At 39.5% G+C, this 15,664-nt stretch overlaps 2 protein-coding genes across 2 annotated transcripts; one reads left to right on the top strand and one right to left on the bottom strand.

Annotated features, from left to right (window-relative positions):
- Nucleotides 1-4,413: 4,413 nt before the first annotated feature.
- LOC120426178 (DNA primase large subunit) lies at nt 4,414-6,344 on the top strand. The gene has a single exon (XM_039590918.2). It carries the CDS (start codon nt 4,562-4,564, stop codon nt 6,272-6,274), a length of 1,713 nt encoding a protein of 570 aa, XP_039446852.1. The 5' UTR covers nt 4,414-4,561; the 3' UTR covers nt 6,275-6,344.
- Nucleotides 6,345-11,571: 5,227 nt separating this feature from the next.
- LOC120422227 (2',5'-phosphodiesterase 12) lies at nt 11,572-13,633 on the bottom strand. The gene is made up of 2 exons (XM_039585649.2): nt 12,390-13,633; nt 11,572-12,331 (listed from the first exon to the last, which is right to left on the bottom strand). The coding sequence occupies exons 1-2, from the start codon at nt 13,598-13,600 to the stop codon at nt 11,644-11,646; spliced, it is 1,899 nt and encodes a 632-aa protein (XP_039441583.1). The 5' UTR covers nt 13,601-13,633; the 3' UTR covers nt 11,572-11,643.
- Between the last annotated feature and the right edge of the window lie 2,031 nt (nt 13,634-15,664).

The raw sequence follows: 15,664 nt of genomic DNA, 5'->3' as shown, positions 1-15,664 counted from the left end.
TCAGTATTTTTGGATCCCTCACTTTTCCAGAAAATAACTCAAATTTAGGTATATATACCTAGAAATAAGGAATAATCATGGTCCGCCATCTTGGATTATACCTAAATATCAGTAATTTTGGATACCTCACTTTTCCAGAAAATACCTCAAATTTAGGTATTTATACCTAGAAATTAGGAATAATAATGGTCCGCTATCTTGGATTATACCTAAATATCAGTATTTTTGGATCCCTCACTTTTCCAGAAAATAACTCAAATTTAGGTATATATACCTAGAAATAAGGAATAATCATGGTCCGCCATCTTGGATTATACCTAAATATCAGTAATTTTGGATACCTCACTTTTCCAGAAAATACCTCAAATTTAGGTATTTATACCTAGAAATTAGGAATAATAATGGTCCGCTATCTTGGATTATACCTAAATATCAGTATTTTTGGATCCCTCACTTTTCCAGAAAATAACTCAAATTTAGGTATATATACCTAGAAATAAGGAATAATCATGGTCCGCCATCTTGGATTATACCTAAATATCAGTAATTTTGGATACCTCACTTTTCCAGAAAATACCTCAAATTTAGGTATTTATACCTAGAAATTAGGAATAATAATGGTCCGCTATCTTGGATTATACCTAAATATCAGTATTTTTGGATCCCTCACTTTTCCAGAAAATAACTCAAATTTAGGTATATATACCTAGAAATAAGGAATAATCATGGTCCGCCATCTTGGATTATACCTAAATATCAGTAATTTTGGATACCTCACTTTTCCAGAAAATACCTCAAATTTAGGTATTTATACCTAGAAATTAGGAATAATAATGGTCCGCTATCTTGGATTATACCTAAATATCAGTATTTTTGGATCCCTCACTTTTCCAGAAAATAACTCAAATTTAGGTATATATACCTAGAAATAAGGAATAATCATGCTCCGCCATCTTGGATTATACCTAAATATCAGTAATTTTGGATACCTCACTTTTCCAGAAAATACCTCAAATTTAGGTATTTATACCTAGAAATTAGGAATAATAATGGTCCGCCATCTTGGATTATACCTAAATATTAGTAATTTTGGATTCCTCACTTTTTCTGAAAATACCTCAAATTTAGGTATTTATTCCTAAAAATTAGGAATAATAATGGTCCGCCATCTTGGATTATACCTGAATATCAGTAATTTTGGATCCCTCACTTTTCCAGAAAATACCTCAAATTTAGGTATTTATACCTAGAAATAAGGAATAACCATGGTCCGCCATCTTGGATTATACCTAAATATAAGTAATTTTGGTCCCCTCACTTTTCCAGAAAATACCTAAAATTAAGGTATTTTGGTTCTACAATTATACCTAAAATATAGGAATTCTCGTACTAAAACGCTATTAGTAATTTTATTACTAATAGCCGATTAGTAATAAAATAACTTATTGCAGTCAGGTTCGATTATACCTAAAAATTAGGAATTTATACCTAATGTCCGTTTTGCGTGAATGCTGTTTAATTTGGTTATGCAACTTGTTGGTAAACAAAACAGCTCGAAAAGTGCGCGCGTCTGCGATGACAGTTATAAGCTACAACACTGAAATAAAACGTATGATGAAATCTTACATGGACGACATGGACGTAAATATGGATGCGCATACGGATCAACATATGTCATATATAGAATATATTTTAAGTGACCACCTCGTGTAAAAAACACGACTAAAAACTATTTCTGATGCGATGCTAGTATGCAGATCGGAAGGAAAGGGGTCAAGAAACAGCTTTACGAACAGCAGAACAAAGGAGAGAGAGCGATTTCTTGGGGCTTTTCTTCACCCTCTCTGACTTGCTTGCGCTGCCGCTGCTGCCCATTTGATTTTTTCTTGACCGGTTCCTGCCGATGTGCGTATACCACTTTATGCAAACAAATAAATTGACAAGACAACATTTTTTCGATGGATCAACTATGGTCCTTTTGAACTAGCTGTCAAGTAGGACCTTTTCTGTCAAGAAGGGCCGCGAAGTTAATTTTTCAAAATTAATTTACAAACCCATTGTAAACCGTTGTAAACCCATTGTGGTCGAACAAATGTTCATTTTTGTCAGAAAAATAATCTTTATCGTTGTGAACAATAATATCAGAATTCTAAGCTTAATCACTGACGAACTGACGTGCCACCCCATGCATATTTTTGAGAAAATTCTGACCGCAAATTCTCCAGCGAACACCAACTCCATCTACCTTCAGGTTCGCTGAACTAATTCTTTCTCCCACACGTGTTTTTGATATTGTGACTATGCTTCAATTTGTAATCTGCTCAGAACGATTTTGGAGCGCGCTGTTCATTTCGGCAAAAGCGTGTGTCAGTTTATGCTGACTTCAACAATACATTGCATGTAAACATTGGCGCGAAGCGAGAAGAGAGAGCTAGTGAAGAGAGGGAATAGAGAAAAATCGGTTGACAGGTTGTTCGCCAGAAGCAAAAATGTCAAACAAGAAGAAGACAATTGCGGTCAAAAGTGGTTCGCTCGTGGCACGTCAGTTCGTCAGTGGCTTAATTTTTATTAGTGGAGTGGACAAGGGGTAGGACAGTGAGTAATTTTGAGACATTTTGAAAAATTTTGAGTCAGATTGAGCCACTCTCGTTACTCAAAATTGTTCAGTTTTTCACGAACGACGTAACCCGCTTTGACACTGACGTTTGGATCGACATTTGTCACCGAGCATGATTGTCAAAAACATAAAGAGCAGAAAACGTGTTTCGGCGGCCCAAAGTTTTCAATTTTGTGTAAAATTGGTCCATGAAAAATCTTCATCCTTTTTCCCTTTCTATTTCCCCTTGGGGGTCAGTGCGTAGGATCAAATATTTGACCGCCCGTGAGCAAGCACCTTGGAGTGTTGCACCGAGCCATGTTCCGACGAAAACGACCAGGATTGGAAATAGGCTGGCGGCGGATACAAGGGTTCAGGAAGTTGAAGTCGGGCCCAAGTGGTGGCCAGTACGTGATGCTAAAGTCGGCTTGAGTTTGTGAGTTTTGAATGACCGCGACTTTAAAAGCTTCCCGCCCAGTCAGATCACCACACAACAAAAAGGTTCCGAAGGAAGAGGTGCTCTAAGAACAAAAGATCAAATGGTTCCAAAAATTGAACTCAACATGCAGTTTGAGATTATTAGCAAGACGGAAACACTCAACATAGCCCCATGATTGCGGCCCTGAAAGATGTTGGGGGACAGGGAAGTTTCTCTTTAGGGACAAAGATTTTCGGCGGAAATTGACATCTTAGGACGCCGAGGACGAAGGTGCGATTTCGTCGATCATCAGCAAGTCCATCCGGAACTGGGTTTCCAATCCTTGAAAATGCATCACGCCAAAGGCCAAACAATCAAATTTCGAGCAAGAGCTGTATGTTTTAGGGCATGCCTTTTGTTGTATTGGTCTGAGAAAATTTAGTCAAAATATAATTGGTCTAGTTTTGTTTATCATTTATTGCATTACTCTATTCTCCGTACCCCGTTGAGTCCCTCCTTCAATCTCGCTGGAGTCTTGTCCCACCCGCTGTTCTAATTCAGAATACCTCGCGAATCTAGAAAAAACCAGTTCATTTCATCCACGCAGGTTCCAGTCACTGAAATCTGGCTTGATTTTTTTTCGTTTGCTGTAGAAAATAAACACAAGCGGCCTGAAAACCTCCCGGAATTTGGGGAGAATATTTTTTGGGATATTGAGCTGGAGCAGATTAAAGGCCATCTCATCCACACAAGAACCGTACGAGGTGTTCTTTAGCAGGAAAATTCTGTTGTTGAAGGGGGACGGGAACGGTGCATGTCTTCTGATAAGCCGCCACCCGCACATCGCAAGTTCCAGGTTTTCCTTCTGTGCATCTAACAGTTCTACCATATCATGGAACCTGGCAGTTTTTTTATAGATCAGCAATTTTGTCGTCTTTGGACGCATGTCGCAATCCCAGCCTAGTGCAATTATTATATTTAGCACAAAAAAACTGCAACCAAAATCAACCAATTTCCTTATCTTTTCTGAGCCTTACTGTTTGTAAACATTTCAACGATTTCAACTGTCAAAATGAGCATTCGAAAATTCCGTAACCTGTCTTCAAATTACTCAGGAGTAAAATTGAGTAACTTTGAGTAAGATTGAGTAACATTGAGAAATTGAGTCACTCAGTTACTCACTGTCCTACCCCTTGGGAGTGGACATTTTTCTCTGAATCGGCTATATTTACTTTCAAACTCTTTTAGCAATGCTCACCTCGCGATGACGGCGGATTGCACTTTAAATTTCTTGATATTTAAAGGCTGCATACCGGCCTCATGATGGCCGGGCACACACCTTTACATCGTCAATTCGTCACTATTTCAAACCGCTGGGCAGTTTATCGACAATCCGTCATCGGAATGTCAACAGCAGTTTTGAATCTTCTGTTTTCGCGCCAAGTTTTTGAATCGTTTGTAAAGTTTGGAAATTGTACAGATTCGATTTATCCCGCAAAAGTTGAAAATTAAAGTTAAGGCATTGTTAATTGTAAATATCCAGCGCAATGGAGTTCTCGCGTCGCAGCCGATTGCGCTTGGAGGACGAATTCAACGAAGATGCCGCCCTGGAAGGGCTGATTTGCCACAACGTTGCCCTGTACCTGCTGCCTCCGATGGTGGATCTGGCCATCGAGGACTTTGAAACGCTCGCGCTGGAGCGACTCAAGGTGCTGCGCATCTTGGAACAAGCCACAGCCAAGAACGTTAAAATTGGTTCGGACGAGGGCCGCGAGTCGATCCTGAACGAGATGAACCACGCCGAGCTGAAGGCGTACGCGCGGCTCTGCACGGGAAACCGAAACACCGACCTGGACATGGAGGCCCGCCGGAGGGATTATGTGTCGCACTTTATACTGCGGTTCGCGTACTGTCGGTCGGAGGAGCTTCGCAGGTGGTTTGTCACGCGCGAGATGGAGCTGTTTCGGCTCAAGTTCTCCGGTTTGTCCTCGCAGGACGTGGCCGACTTTATCGAGGAGTTTGACATGGATTACACGCCGCTGACGGCGGATGAGCGTGCCGAGGTGAAGGAGGGGTTATACGATAGTACCGGGTATCAGACGGTATCCCAGATCGATACGATGGACTTTTACAAGGTGCCGTTTACGGACGTGCTGGATTTGGTGCGCGGCCAGCGGTGCTATTTGAAGGAAGGGTACGCGTACGTTAGCGCGGGAGATTTCGTGTCGGTTATTGGGAACAAGCACCAGGAGTTGCTGGAGGAAGGTCTGCAGGCACATTTAAGGCTGTTACCAGAGTTGGAGAATGACGAGCGGTTCGCGTCGCTGTTGAAGGGTCTGCACACGTCGTACACGGGCAAGGACTATACGATCGCGAAGAATGGCGAAGTTCCGATCGAGAGTTTGGACCAGCTGTCGAAGAAGTCGTTCCCGTTGTGTATGCGAATGTGCCACGACACGCTGAGGTCGACCCATCACCACAGACATGGTGGCCGTATGCAGTACGGACTGTTCCTGAAGGGAATCGGCGTTACGCTGGAGGACTCGCTTCGCTTCTGGCGCGAGGAGTTCACTCGTGGTACGGTTGCGTTGGACAAGTTCGAGAAGGATTACGCGTACAACATTCGGCACAACTACGGCAAGGAAGGTTCCCGCGTCAACTACACTCCGTACTCATGTATGAAGATCATCATGTCCAGCGTGGGACCGACGGACACGCACGGCTGTCCGTTCAAAATTTGGGACCCGTCCGTGCTTCAAACCAAACTGGGCTCGTACGGCCTGGGGGCAGCACACGCGGAAGAAATCGCCGGCTTCGTCAGCAAGGGCCACTACCAGGTCGCCTGCAGCAAGTACTTTGAAGTCTCACACGGCCTCCCCCTCGAGGAAGGCATCAATCATCCGAACCAGTACTTCGAGCTCAGCCAGATCAAAATGGGAGCCCGCGCGGCGCCCACCAAACCGAAACCAACGCCGAGTCGACGACCGGTGAACCACAACGGCACAGCCAGTCAGCAGGACGAAACGATGCTGGACACGCAGGACACGGAAGCGCTGAACGAGGACGACGACGACGAGCTGTGGCAGCTGATGGAGAACAAGGAGTCGGGGGTGGAGACGAAGCCGGTCAAGCAGCAGAATGGACACGTCCCAGAGAAGTTGGAGCTGGAGGGAATAAAGCCGTTGAACGGCGCGGTGGCGGCAGCGCTGCACTGGGAGGACGATGAGGACTTCGATGTGAGCCAGATGGAGACCGAGTAGGGATGGGGTGAGTTGTTTTTGGCTGGAATTAACATTCGTCGGATCCTCATTAAAAATGTTTTGTACATTACGCGTTTGGGGTTGTTGAAAATTGGAAAGAAAGCCTTTACGTGGCGTGGTAGATGCCGATCAATACCGGCGCCGTCTACGACCGGTGGTAGAGTCAGTGGGGTGGGAATGTTAGTCCGATACTCGAGTGATAGAGAACGCTCAATCGACTGCAGTGTTAGTAGATGAGTGCTTTATTACGTTTCACGTACGCACACTAGCGCAACATGTGATTTTTCTGGACGGACAAATTTTAACCTCACTTTATTTCGTTTACGTACGCGCAATACATGCGAGGTCTCTATGAGGTCAGGAGTAACGTGTGGCAGTGATGTGACCATGAGCAAAAATGTTTTTTATATTATCCAGAAATTCTTCATCGGCGTGCCTTCCGATCAGCGATGATGAACGAAGGACTTCATTTAGTACAACGATTTGTGCAACAACAAAAACCCTAAAACATATTCGTCGGCGTGCCTTCCTAGCATGATGAAGAGAGGGCAGAATCAAGTAATACGACTTGTTTGTCTCAACAAAATTCGGGTCGATTAATTCGACCATATCATGTTAAATTTTCAATGCTTTTACTAACAATATACCTGTATTTTTTTTTATATCTAGCAAGTTTCAAAGTAAAATACACACTCAAAATTGTTCACATAATACCGTATTTTTTCCAAAAACACTCAAATTTTCATAATTTGCAACATGGGTATCAAACGAAGCGAAATTTTGTATGCTGTTTGACTTTATAAGAGTTTTTTTTTTTGTTAAAAACTAAAATTTTCACAAACTACCGTATTTTTTCGAAAATACTAAAATTTTCACAATTTGCAATATTGGTATCAAACAAAGCAAAATTGTGTAAGCTTTTTCACTTTATTAGAGTTTTGTTTTGGAAAATACTTAAATTTTCACAAATTACCGTATTTTTCGAAAATACTCAAATTTTTGAAATATTGGTATTAAACGAAGCGAAATTTGGTTTGCTTTTTCACATTATTAGTTTTTTTTTTGGAAACATGAAAATTTTCACAAATTTTCGAAATATACACTCAACCCCCGGTGGTTGGTCACTTTTTCGTTTGACACTTTTTTAGTTTGTACCCCGTTGGTTGGTCAAAGTCAAACTTAAAAGTGACAAACTATCACTTTTAACACGGCGCTCACGCACACTATCAAAACGAACGTTTGATAGTGTGTGTGAACTCCGTGTAAAAGGGGTGTCAAACTAAAAAGTGACCCCGTTCGTTTGACAACAGTTGGTGTCAAACCATCGGGGTTTGAGTGTATGCAATATTGGTATCAAAAATTTAGTTAGCTTTTTCAACTTATTAGAGTTTTTTTTTGTAAAATTGTAAAATTTTCACAAAAAATGTATTTTTTCGAAAATTCTATTTTTTTTTTAATTTGCAATATGGGTATCAAAAGACGCAAAATGTTGTATGATACACCATTTGAATGTATGTATGAGGCATGCAAAAATGCAACTCTCATAAATTAAAAAAGCATACAAAATTTTCATTCGTTTGATACCCTTATTGCAAATTATACAAAAAATGGAGTACTTTAGAAAAAATACGGTATTTTGTGAAAAAACTTTAATAAAATGAAAAAAAAAACATACAAAATTTCCCTTCGTTTCATACCCATATTGCAAATTATGAAAATTTGAGCATCTTCTAAAAAAATACGGTATTTTGTGAACAATTTTGAGTACATATTTATACTTTAAAATTTACCAGAAAAAAATATATATTTCTTGTAAAAGCATTGACAATTTAACATGATATGGTTGAATTAATCGATTTTAGAAAGATTTTTAAAATGAGTTATTGTCCATCAGAATATATAGATAGAATTATCGAAATAACGATAACTAAAACGATAGATTATCGTTATCGTCCCGACGATAACGATAACCATTATAGTTATCGTCAGACGATAATATTATCGACGATAATTTTATCGATCAACAACCTTGTTTATAACACAATAATTTCTACGAACGCAACCGATGCCTTCCGATCAACGATGATAAAGGAAGGCTAACGAGAAAAAAGGACGTCAAAAACAGGAACAATCCTGCAGAACAACCGCGTGGCTCCGCTACACGCAATCGACTGAAATGAATTAAACAGGGTGGCCACTCAAGTCGGGAAATCGGGAAAGTCGGGAAAAAGTCGGGAATTCGCCAAAATCCGCAAAAAATCGGGAAAAAGTCGGGAATTTGTGATTTTTTGTCAAAAAGTCGGGAATTTTGAGCATACTTGTTTGAAAATTATTTTTTGAATAATTTTGTAATATTTTGTACAATTTTCAAATTGAATTGAAGTCACTCATTTCTGCTTTAGTAACTTTCTTTAAATTTAAGGTTATTTTCACTATTTCAATATATTTAAGTATGGAAAAGCTGTTTAAGACATTCAAAATCTTGTGGCAAATGGGCAGTATTCATGATTGCTGAGAGTCGCAGGACTCTCGCCCTTTGCTATTAGTAAGTATCCAGCAAAGCAAAGGGTATAGCATGCATTTGATTCTGTCAACTCCCATTCGGCTGTGTTCTCGTCGCTGTCATGTTGTAAATTGGAGCCGAGGGAGGTCCTGTTGTGAATTCTAGTTGGAGGTGGTCCGAAGATCATTGAAGAAGGTAGAATTCGCCATCACCCAAGACACGAAGGCACGAATGATAGACCATGTCTTGGGGGGTGAAAGGATGATAGGATTTAGTGATAATACCACAATTTTAATATTTGTCTTTCTCTCTTATTTCAGAGGATGCCTGTTCTGAGTTCTAAGTGTTGCAGAAGCCTTCCGCTCTACATAATGGAGCCTTCCTTCTATCATTTCCTGTATTTTGAAAAAGGTGATGCGCCGAATGTCGACATATAGTTTATCACACTTACTCCATACGGTGTGAGCGTGAAATGCTGTATGTTTGCAATTGGTGCATTGGCTATTTTCAAATCAGGCTAGATTTTTCCTATTATTTTAAGATAAAATTTAGTAAAATCTATCCATCTATTTATTTTGCTATTGCTATAACTTGTCCCTTACCTCACAAACTTTAACTACTCTATTCTTCAAACTTGGAATCGCAATACATTATTGTAGAAATGTAACAGTTGAAAAAAAAATGGTAAGAAATTTGGGCATAACTGTTATTAATATGATTAAAGGTACGTTCAATCTGTTTTATTATATATATTAACTATTCTAGTTTGTTTGTCCTGTCCCATATTTCACAACTTCAGTTGTTATCTTGTAAACTTCTCGTTACAAGTTGGTAGTTCTGTCTAGTTGCAAAATAAGGTTTCTTTATTCTTTCTTTATGTGTTAGTCTGTTATTCAATGTTCGATTTTATTTTACATTGTACTTATCCCATTTTTTCTCTTTTTCTCTTTCATGTACCTTGCGAGCATACGATGACCAAAAAAGTCATTGTATAAGCCAACACACGTGTATTTTTCACAAAGCCGCGAAACAGAACAAGTATTTTTATAAGTGCGTGAATAACAATCGGTCGTTGAAGCTCAAAAAATGTGAGAACAATATCGCGCCGTGGTTCAGTGATAATAAGGCGAAGAAAGTAGACGACGATTCCGCATGAAGAATATAGCGGAAATTATGTGTTAATTGCACAATGGATGAAGGTTTGAAGTTGACACTATCAAAAGGGAATGGTAAGATGCAATAGTAATATTGCTAGGTTTGATAGTGTCAAAAGGTAAGATCAAGGAATAGGGATTATATGAAACTATATTGTCATAATTATTGTATTCACTGAAATATCTATCCGCTTTCTACCCCCAATGTGTCCTGCACTGGGGGTGCCTGGGGTAACTTCGAGTTGACCTGGGCCGCCCGAGGAATTATGTCGTAGGTGGTTCGTGTACTTCTCACTCACCTCTCCTCGCGGCAAGGTTTTCCGTAGGTCTACACTCGAACATGCAACATGGGACAGCATGAATCTTCAGCTGAAGCCGGACGAATGTATTCCGAAATTACAGAATTACAGAATTACAGAAAAGCTGTTTAAGACATTCAAAATCTTAATTAATATTGGGGTCTTTGACACAGATTTTCATAATATTTTTTATGAATCAAATGATCGCTATTAATTTTTGTTCATTAAACAAGAGGTAGAGTTAATGAAAAACTAATATAAAAATAAAGCATAACAGATTCTTTTTCATTTTGTCACACAATTGAATATTTGAAAACAGATTCCAACTTGAATGTGGCAATGGCTTTTTTGGTAAATATTATTAATTGTTTAACTAATTTCATTAAGTAATTTAAAATATGTTTTTTCCAAATGTTGCCCTTGAAGTTTTTGTGAGTATGGGTAAATTACCTACCATAGATAAAGCTTGATTTTCAGTTTTCGGAAAACTTAATTATCGAATAAAATCCAAAATTGAAAAAAAAAATACGTTTTTAAAACATAAAGAAAATATTGAAATTGCAAAAAAAATATCCAAGAAATTTTGAGTTATTGCAAAATTGTTTAAAAAAATAGTCTCATCAAACATTTTGCTTAAAATAAGTGGGAAAACAAACAATCATATCAGTTTTTTCATTGTTTTCATTGAAAAAACAAACAGTTAAATACTGACCACGAGATAAATTAACATTGATTAGAAAATTCAATATCAAAATTTACAAAATTAAAAAGGGAAGTTGGCAAAAACATTTTTTTGACATTTTTCTAAATCCTTTGAATGAATAATAACAGCAATTATGTTTTAATCATTCTTTGATTTAAAATGATGATGAAGTTTTACAAAAATAGGATCGATATTTTAAGTTTAGTTATCTTTAACTTTTTGTCATTTCCAGTTGAAACGAAGTATCAAAAACTATAGTTTGCCAATTTAAAAAATAACATGGAAGTTATAAGTTTTGTTGAACTTTCGATTATTTTTTCAAAGACTTATTGTTTGTGTTTCTACTCTGAACCATAATAATGAAATTCAATTTTTGAAGTTTTTTTTTTGATTTGTTGTTTAATTTCTGTATTTACAAAAAATGCCTATATTTGGATTTTTTTAAAATTCATTGATTTTTTTTTTGGTTTCTTATATAAAGTTTTTTATTTGAAATCATTTTTTAGATAACAAATGCCTATTATTTGAGCATTTTGGAAAAGTCTGGAGAAAGTCGGGAATTCGAAAATGGGATTTGAGTGGTCACCCTGATTAAACTCAATATGCTCCAATGAAGTCTGAAGAAAACAAGCCCCAGGTTTTACTATACACTTTTGATTATTATTTATCATGCACAACGTCATTCTATACACAACACGGCCACCATCCTATCATCCCGACTTGTGGTTCCACTCGAGGCTGGCCACCAGCGCCACGTGGTCCGACGGGAAGACCGGCGACGGAATGGCATCGTACGCGGCCAGTTCGTCCTCACTGGGCAGCGGCACCACGTCGTTCACCCGCAGTGCGTCACACTGGTAGTAGATGTAATCGATGCACGCCTTGAAGCCCACCGTAAAGTTGGTGTACTTGGGCGTTCCACACGCCGACTGGAAGGGAAACGGTTGCGCCAGACTGACCCCGCGGACCGCTTCCTCCTCGTTGCTCTGCCAATCGGCCATTTCCGTGCCGACGAAGCGCTGCGTCATCAGGCGGAACATTCCACACTCGGGGGTGCTGTTGAAGTCACCGCAGAACACGATCGCAAAGTGGTTCCGGTCCAGGCCGTACTGGGACTCGAATCGCTCGTACAGATCCCGCACGTACAGCATCGAGAGCCCTCCCTGGAGCAGGCGGATGTGGTCGGCGTCAGGGTGGAAGTAAAAGTGTGTGTTGGCTACGAGCAGATGTTTGGCGGGGTTTTGGCGCGAACGCAGCAAGGTCGCCTGGATGGCGGTGGAACGGTCTTTGATTCGACTCGCGAGCTTTTCGTTCGATTTGATCTGGTTCCACAGGCCTTGGAAGGGTTCCAGCGTTTCAAGGTTCTCGCCGAACGTGATGCCCTGCCGATCGAGGACTCTGCAAAGAATCAACTGTTATTTTGATTGGATTAGCTAGAACATCATGCTAAACTTACTCAAATCGATTGCAGTCGAAGAATGTGGCCAGTCCTTCGGCCGTTTTGCCCTTGGCTTTGTAGTGGCCGTCGAAATTCTTCACCCGGAACACCGGCAGCAGGTCCAGGTCGTACACCTTCCCGTCAACTTCCTGCAGGCAGACGATGTCCGCGTTGTAGCCGAGAATTTCCTTGATGAATAGCTGCTTCCGGTAGTCGATGTGCAACGCGTAGTTTGGACAATACCCAAACAGTTCCGTTCGGCTGTAGTCGCTGTCGGCGTACAGGTCGGCCAGAATGTTGTACGTCACCACTCGGAACTGGTACTGGTTGGTCAGTTTGTTCTGCGTGAACAGGTGACGAACCTCAAATGGACACTGACCCGGACCTGCCTGCACTTGCGTGCCAGAAATGACCTCCGTCAAAGGACCAACCTTCAGCTCGTTCTTAGGCACACAACTGAACTTCAAGTGGTGTCCCACGTCATCCGGTTTAGCCATGTACGAATATCCGGTCCCCGCCAGAACCCACTCAATCTGCTGGGCATTGTTCGACTTTGGCATCTTTCCTCGATACCACAGGAACTCCGACCGCTCCTTATCCGTAAACACCATCTCCAACTTGGACGGATACACGAAGAACCCCGCCAGAATCGACTGAGGTAAACTGACCGCCAGCACAGTCGGCGAGTTCAAATCGATCCGGAAGTCGTCATCCAGCACCTTCAGCAAAATCTCCCGCTCGTCCCGCACCTTACTCAGCAACTCCGCAAACGCCACATCCCTCACATCCTCATTCTTCTCAACGTCAAAGAATCTCACCCGGACATCCGGCAACGCTTCCCCGAGTCCCTCCCCAGCACCTTCCACCGGCGCTGCCTTCCCCTTTTTCTTCGCACCCTTCCCAGCAGACCCCCTTTTCCGCACCTCCTTCTCGATGTTGGCCCGCATCCGCTCCAAACTCGCGTCCACATTCTCCGTTACGTTCCGGCTAAAGTTGAACACCTTGTCGATTCGGTACCGCTCGTTCGCTACCCGGAAGCTGATCGCGCACTGCTCCTCGTCGGGCAGCTGGCGGAAGTAAGCGGTGTGCATCCTGTACCGGTGGCGGACGGCAAAGTTCGAGCTGTGGCGACTGATCAGCTGATCTGAGCGGAGTCGGGTGTTCCGAAGAGGGAGGTTCCCGTTGCTGATGATGCTGCGAATGCCTAAACTAGGCACTAAAAGAAGCATTACGAGTTGGCCTCGCACAGCGCAGGTGACAGTTCGCGAACGTTCATAATCAAAACAAAGCGAGGGTGAAGGGTAACAGAACTGTCAAAATATTAGGTCTATTCCCGTACCTGCAGAATTGCAGAATTTCTGCAACTTCTGCAAAATTCTGCAGCCAGCATAAGTCACTTTTTTGCAGTACGTTCCCGTACTTTTCAGTTCGCTCTCTTCATCTCTCTCTTTTGCAGAAGTTCTGCAAGGAGAGAAGCCGCAAAACTTTTGCCTGGGTAGCGCGTTCCAGTACTTTTTCTGCAATATTGTACACAGTTGAGTGGATTTACTCAAATTGGGTATTAAAGTTTTTTTTTATTATTTTAAAAAAAGGGATTGACAAAAATTATAATTGAAAGAAGTTTACCTCTAGAACGGAGACTTAGGTAGAAATTATTCATTAGAAACATTTCAAAACTTTTACATAAGAGGGCTTTTGTTAATTTGATTCGGTTAACCGCGGTGGATTTTCTTGAAATAATTCGAACTGTCAAAAATCCACCAAAGAATCTACCGGTGGATACTTTTCTACCACAGTTTTTTGTGTGATCAATGTGGTAGATGTTTTGGTGGATTTTTGACAGTTCGAATTATTTCAAGAAAATCCACCGCGGTTAACCAAATCAAATTAACAAAAGCCCTAAGGTAAAAAATAGAAATGAGAATTGCAGGTACGTACCTGCGTTTAACAAATAAAATTCAAAAAAATGACAAACAAAGGTTTAATATAGAAGGGATCATAAATACATGTTTTGAGAGCAGACTATTTGAAGGATTTTTTATTCAGGATAACATAAAAAAAATATAGATGTCACATGGAAGAACAACGGTGACGCAGCAAAGTTGAAAAATATTAGAAAGTAAATGAATCACACACTCAAAAATATAGAACACATAAATTTAGAAACCCGGAAATTAAGAAAATCATAAATAAAAATATAAAAAAAAAACATTTTTTTTAATTGAGAAGCTAAAAAAATTAAATCAGCTATTTGAGAAATTTAAAATGCAAATATTTATCTTAGAAAAAAAAATCACACATTCAAAGCTTAAAAAAATTAAGTAATTCAAAATGTAAATAATTAAAAAAAGCTTAATTTCAAAAAATCAAAATAAAGAAAAATAAGGTTGAAATATAAAAGTTCAGACTTGAGGTATTTTGAATTCGAAATAAAAAAATCTAAATTTTGAATATTTAATAGAACATCAAAAAATCTAATTCTACAGTTAAAAATTTAAAAAAAATATAATTTAAAAAAAAGTAAAATTTAAAAAATTTGTAAATAAAAAAATCAAAAACTGAATTATAACAAATAGATAGTTTGTACCGTAAACTGGGGTCAATCGGGACACATGGGGCAAATCGGGACAGCAGTTTTAACCATGTTGGAGCGCAATATTTTGATTTTTCTGGTTGGTTTCGGTTAGAACAGACTCAGGCCAACAAAATGTGCACATCCATTTCCAAATTTAAAAGCTTTAAGTGCTCTAAAAACTGCTGTCCCTATTCAGACTGTAGTCCCGATTCACCCCAGATTACGGTACTCTATTACCCGAAGACCGGGAAGACCTCTGCGAAATTTCTAATCTCTAAATCCTCTAAATATGCATTTCAAACCTAAAATATGACTCCAAAATAAGTGTATTTCTATTTAGGAATTTAGGGATGTAGGGATTTAGGAATTTAAGAATTTAAGTATACCGTATAATTTTTAATAAAATTTATAGATATAAATTTTTAATAGTATAAAATATGATGTGTTAACAACGTAACTTATGTTTCAGCAAAAAAAATTATGGTCATCAATCATATAATCAATTATATTTATTATTTGTTTGGTACAGTCTAATACCTTTTTTTATGATTCCTTCATTAAAAGTTCAACAAAATACATTTAATATTTTGGTTCATATAAGAATACAAATTGGTAGCACCGCCACAAGTACAATTTATAATTTGTCAATTACATTTACCTATTATTTTAACACACATATTTAGTCTGTTCAAAAGCAATTTAAGATCAAAAATCAATT

This window comes from Culex pipiens, chromosome 1 (assembly GCF_016801865.2).
Source record: "Culex pipiens pallens isolate TS chromosome 1, TS_CPP_V2, whole genome shotgun sequence".
NCBI classification, from domain to species: Eukaryota; Metazoa; Arthropoda; class Insecta; order Diptera; family Culicidae; genus Culex; species Culex pipiens.
This window is presented reverse-complemented; position numbering and strand designations above follow the sequence as displayed.

Excerpts from the sequence above, each read along its gene's own strand:
- LOC120426178 (XM_039590918.2), top strand. The coding sequence starts at position 4,562 with ATGGAGTTCTCGCGTCGCAGCCGATTGCGCTTGGAGGACGAATTCAAC.
- LOC120422227 (XM_039585649.2), bottom strand. The coding sequence starts at position 13,600 with ATGCTTCTTTTAGTGCCTAGTTTAGGCATTCGCAGCATCATCAGCAAC. Across the intron at positions 12,332-12,389 it reads TTCGACTGCAATCGATTTGA|AGTCCTCGATCGGCAGGGCA; the intron begins GTAAGTTTAGCA and ends GATTCTTTGCAG.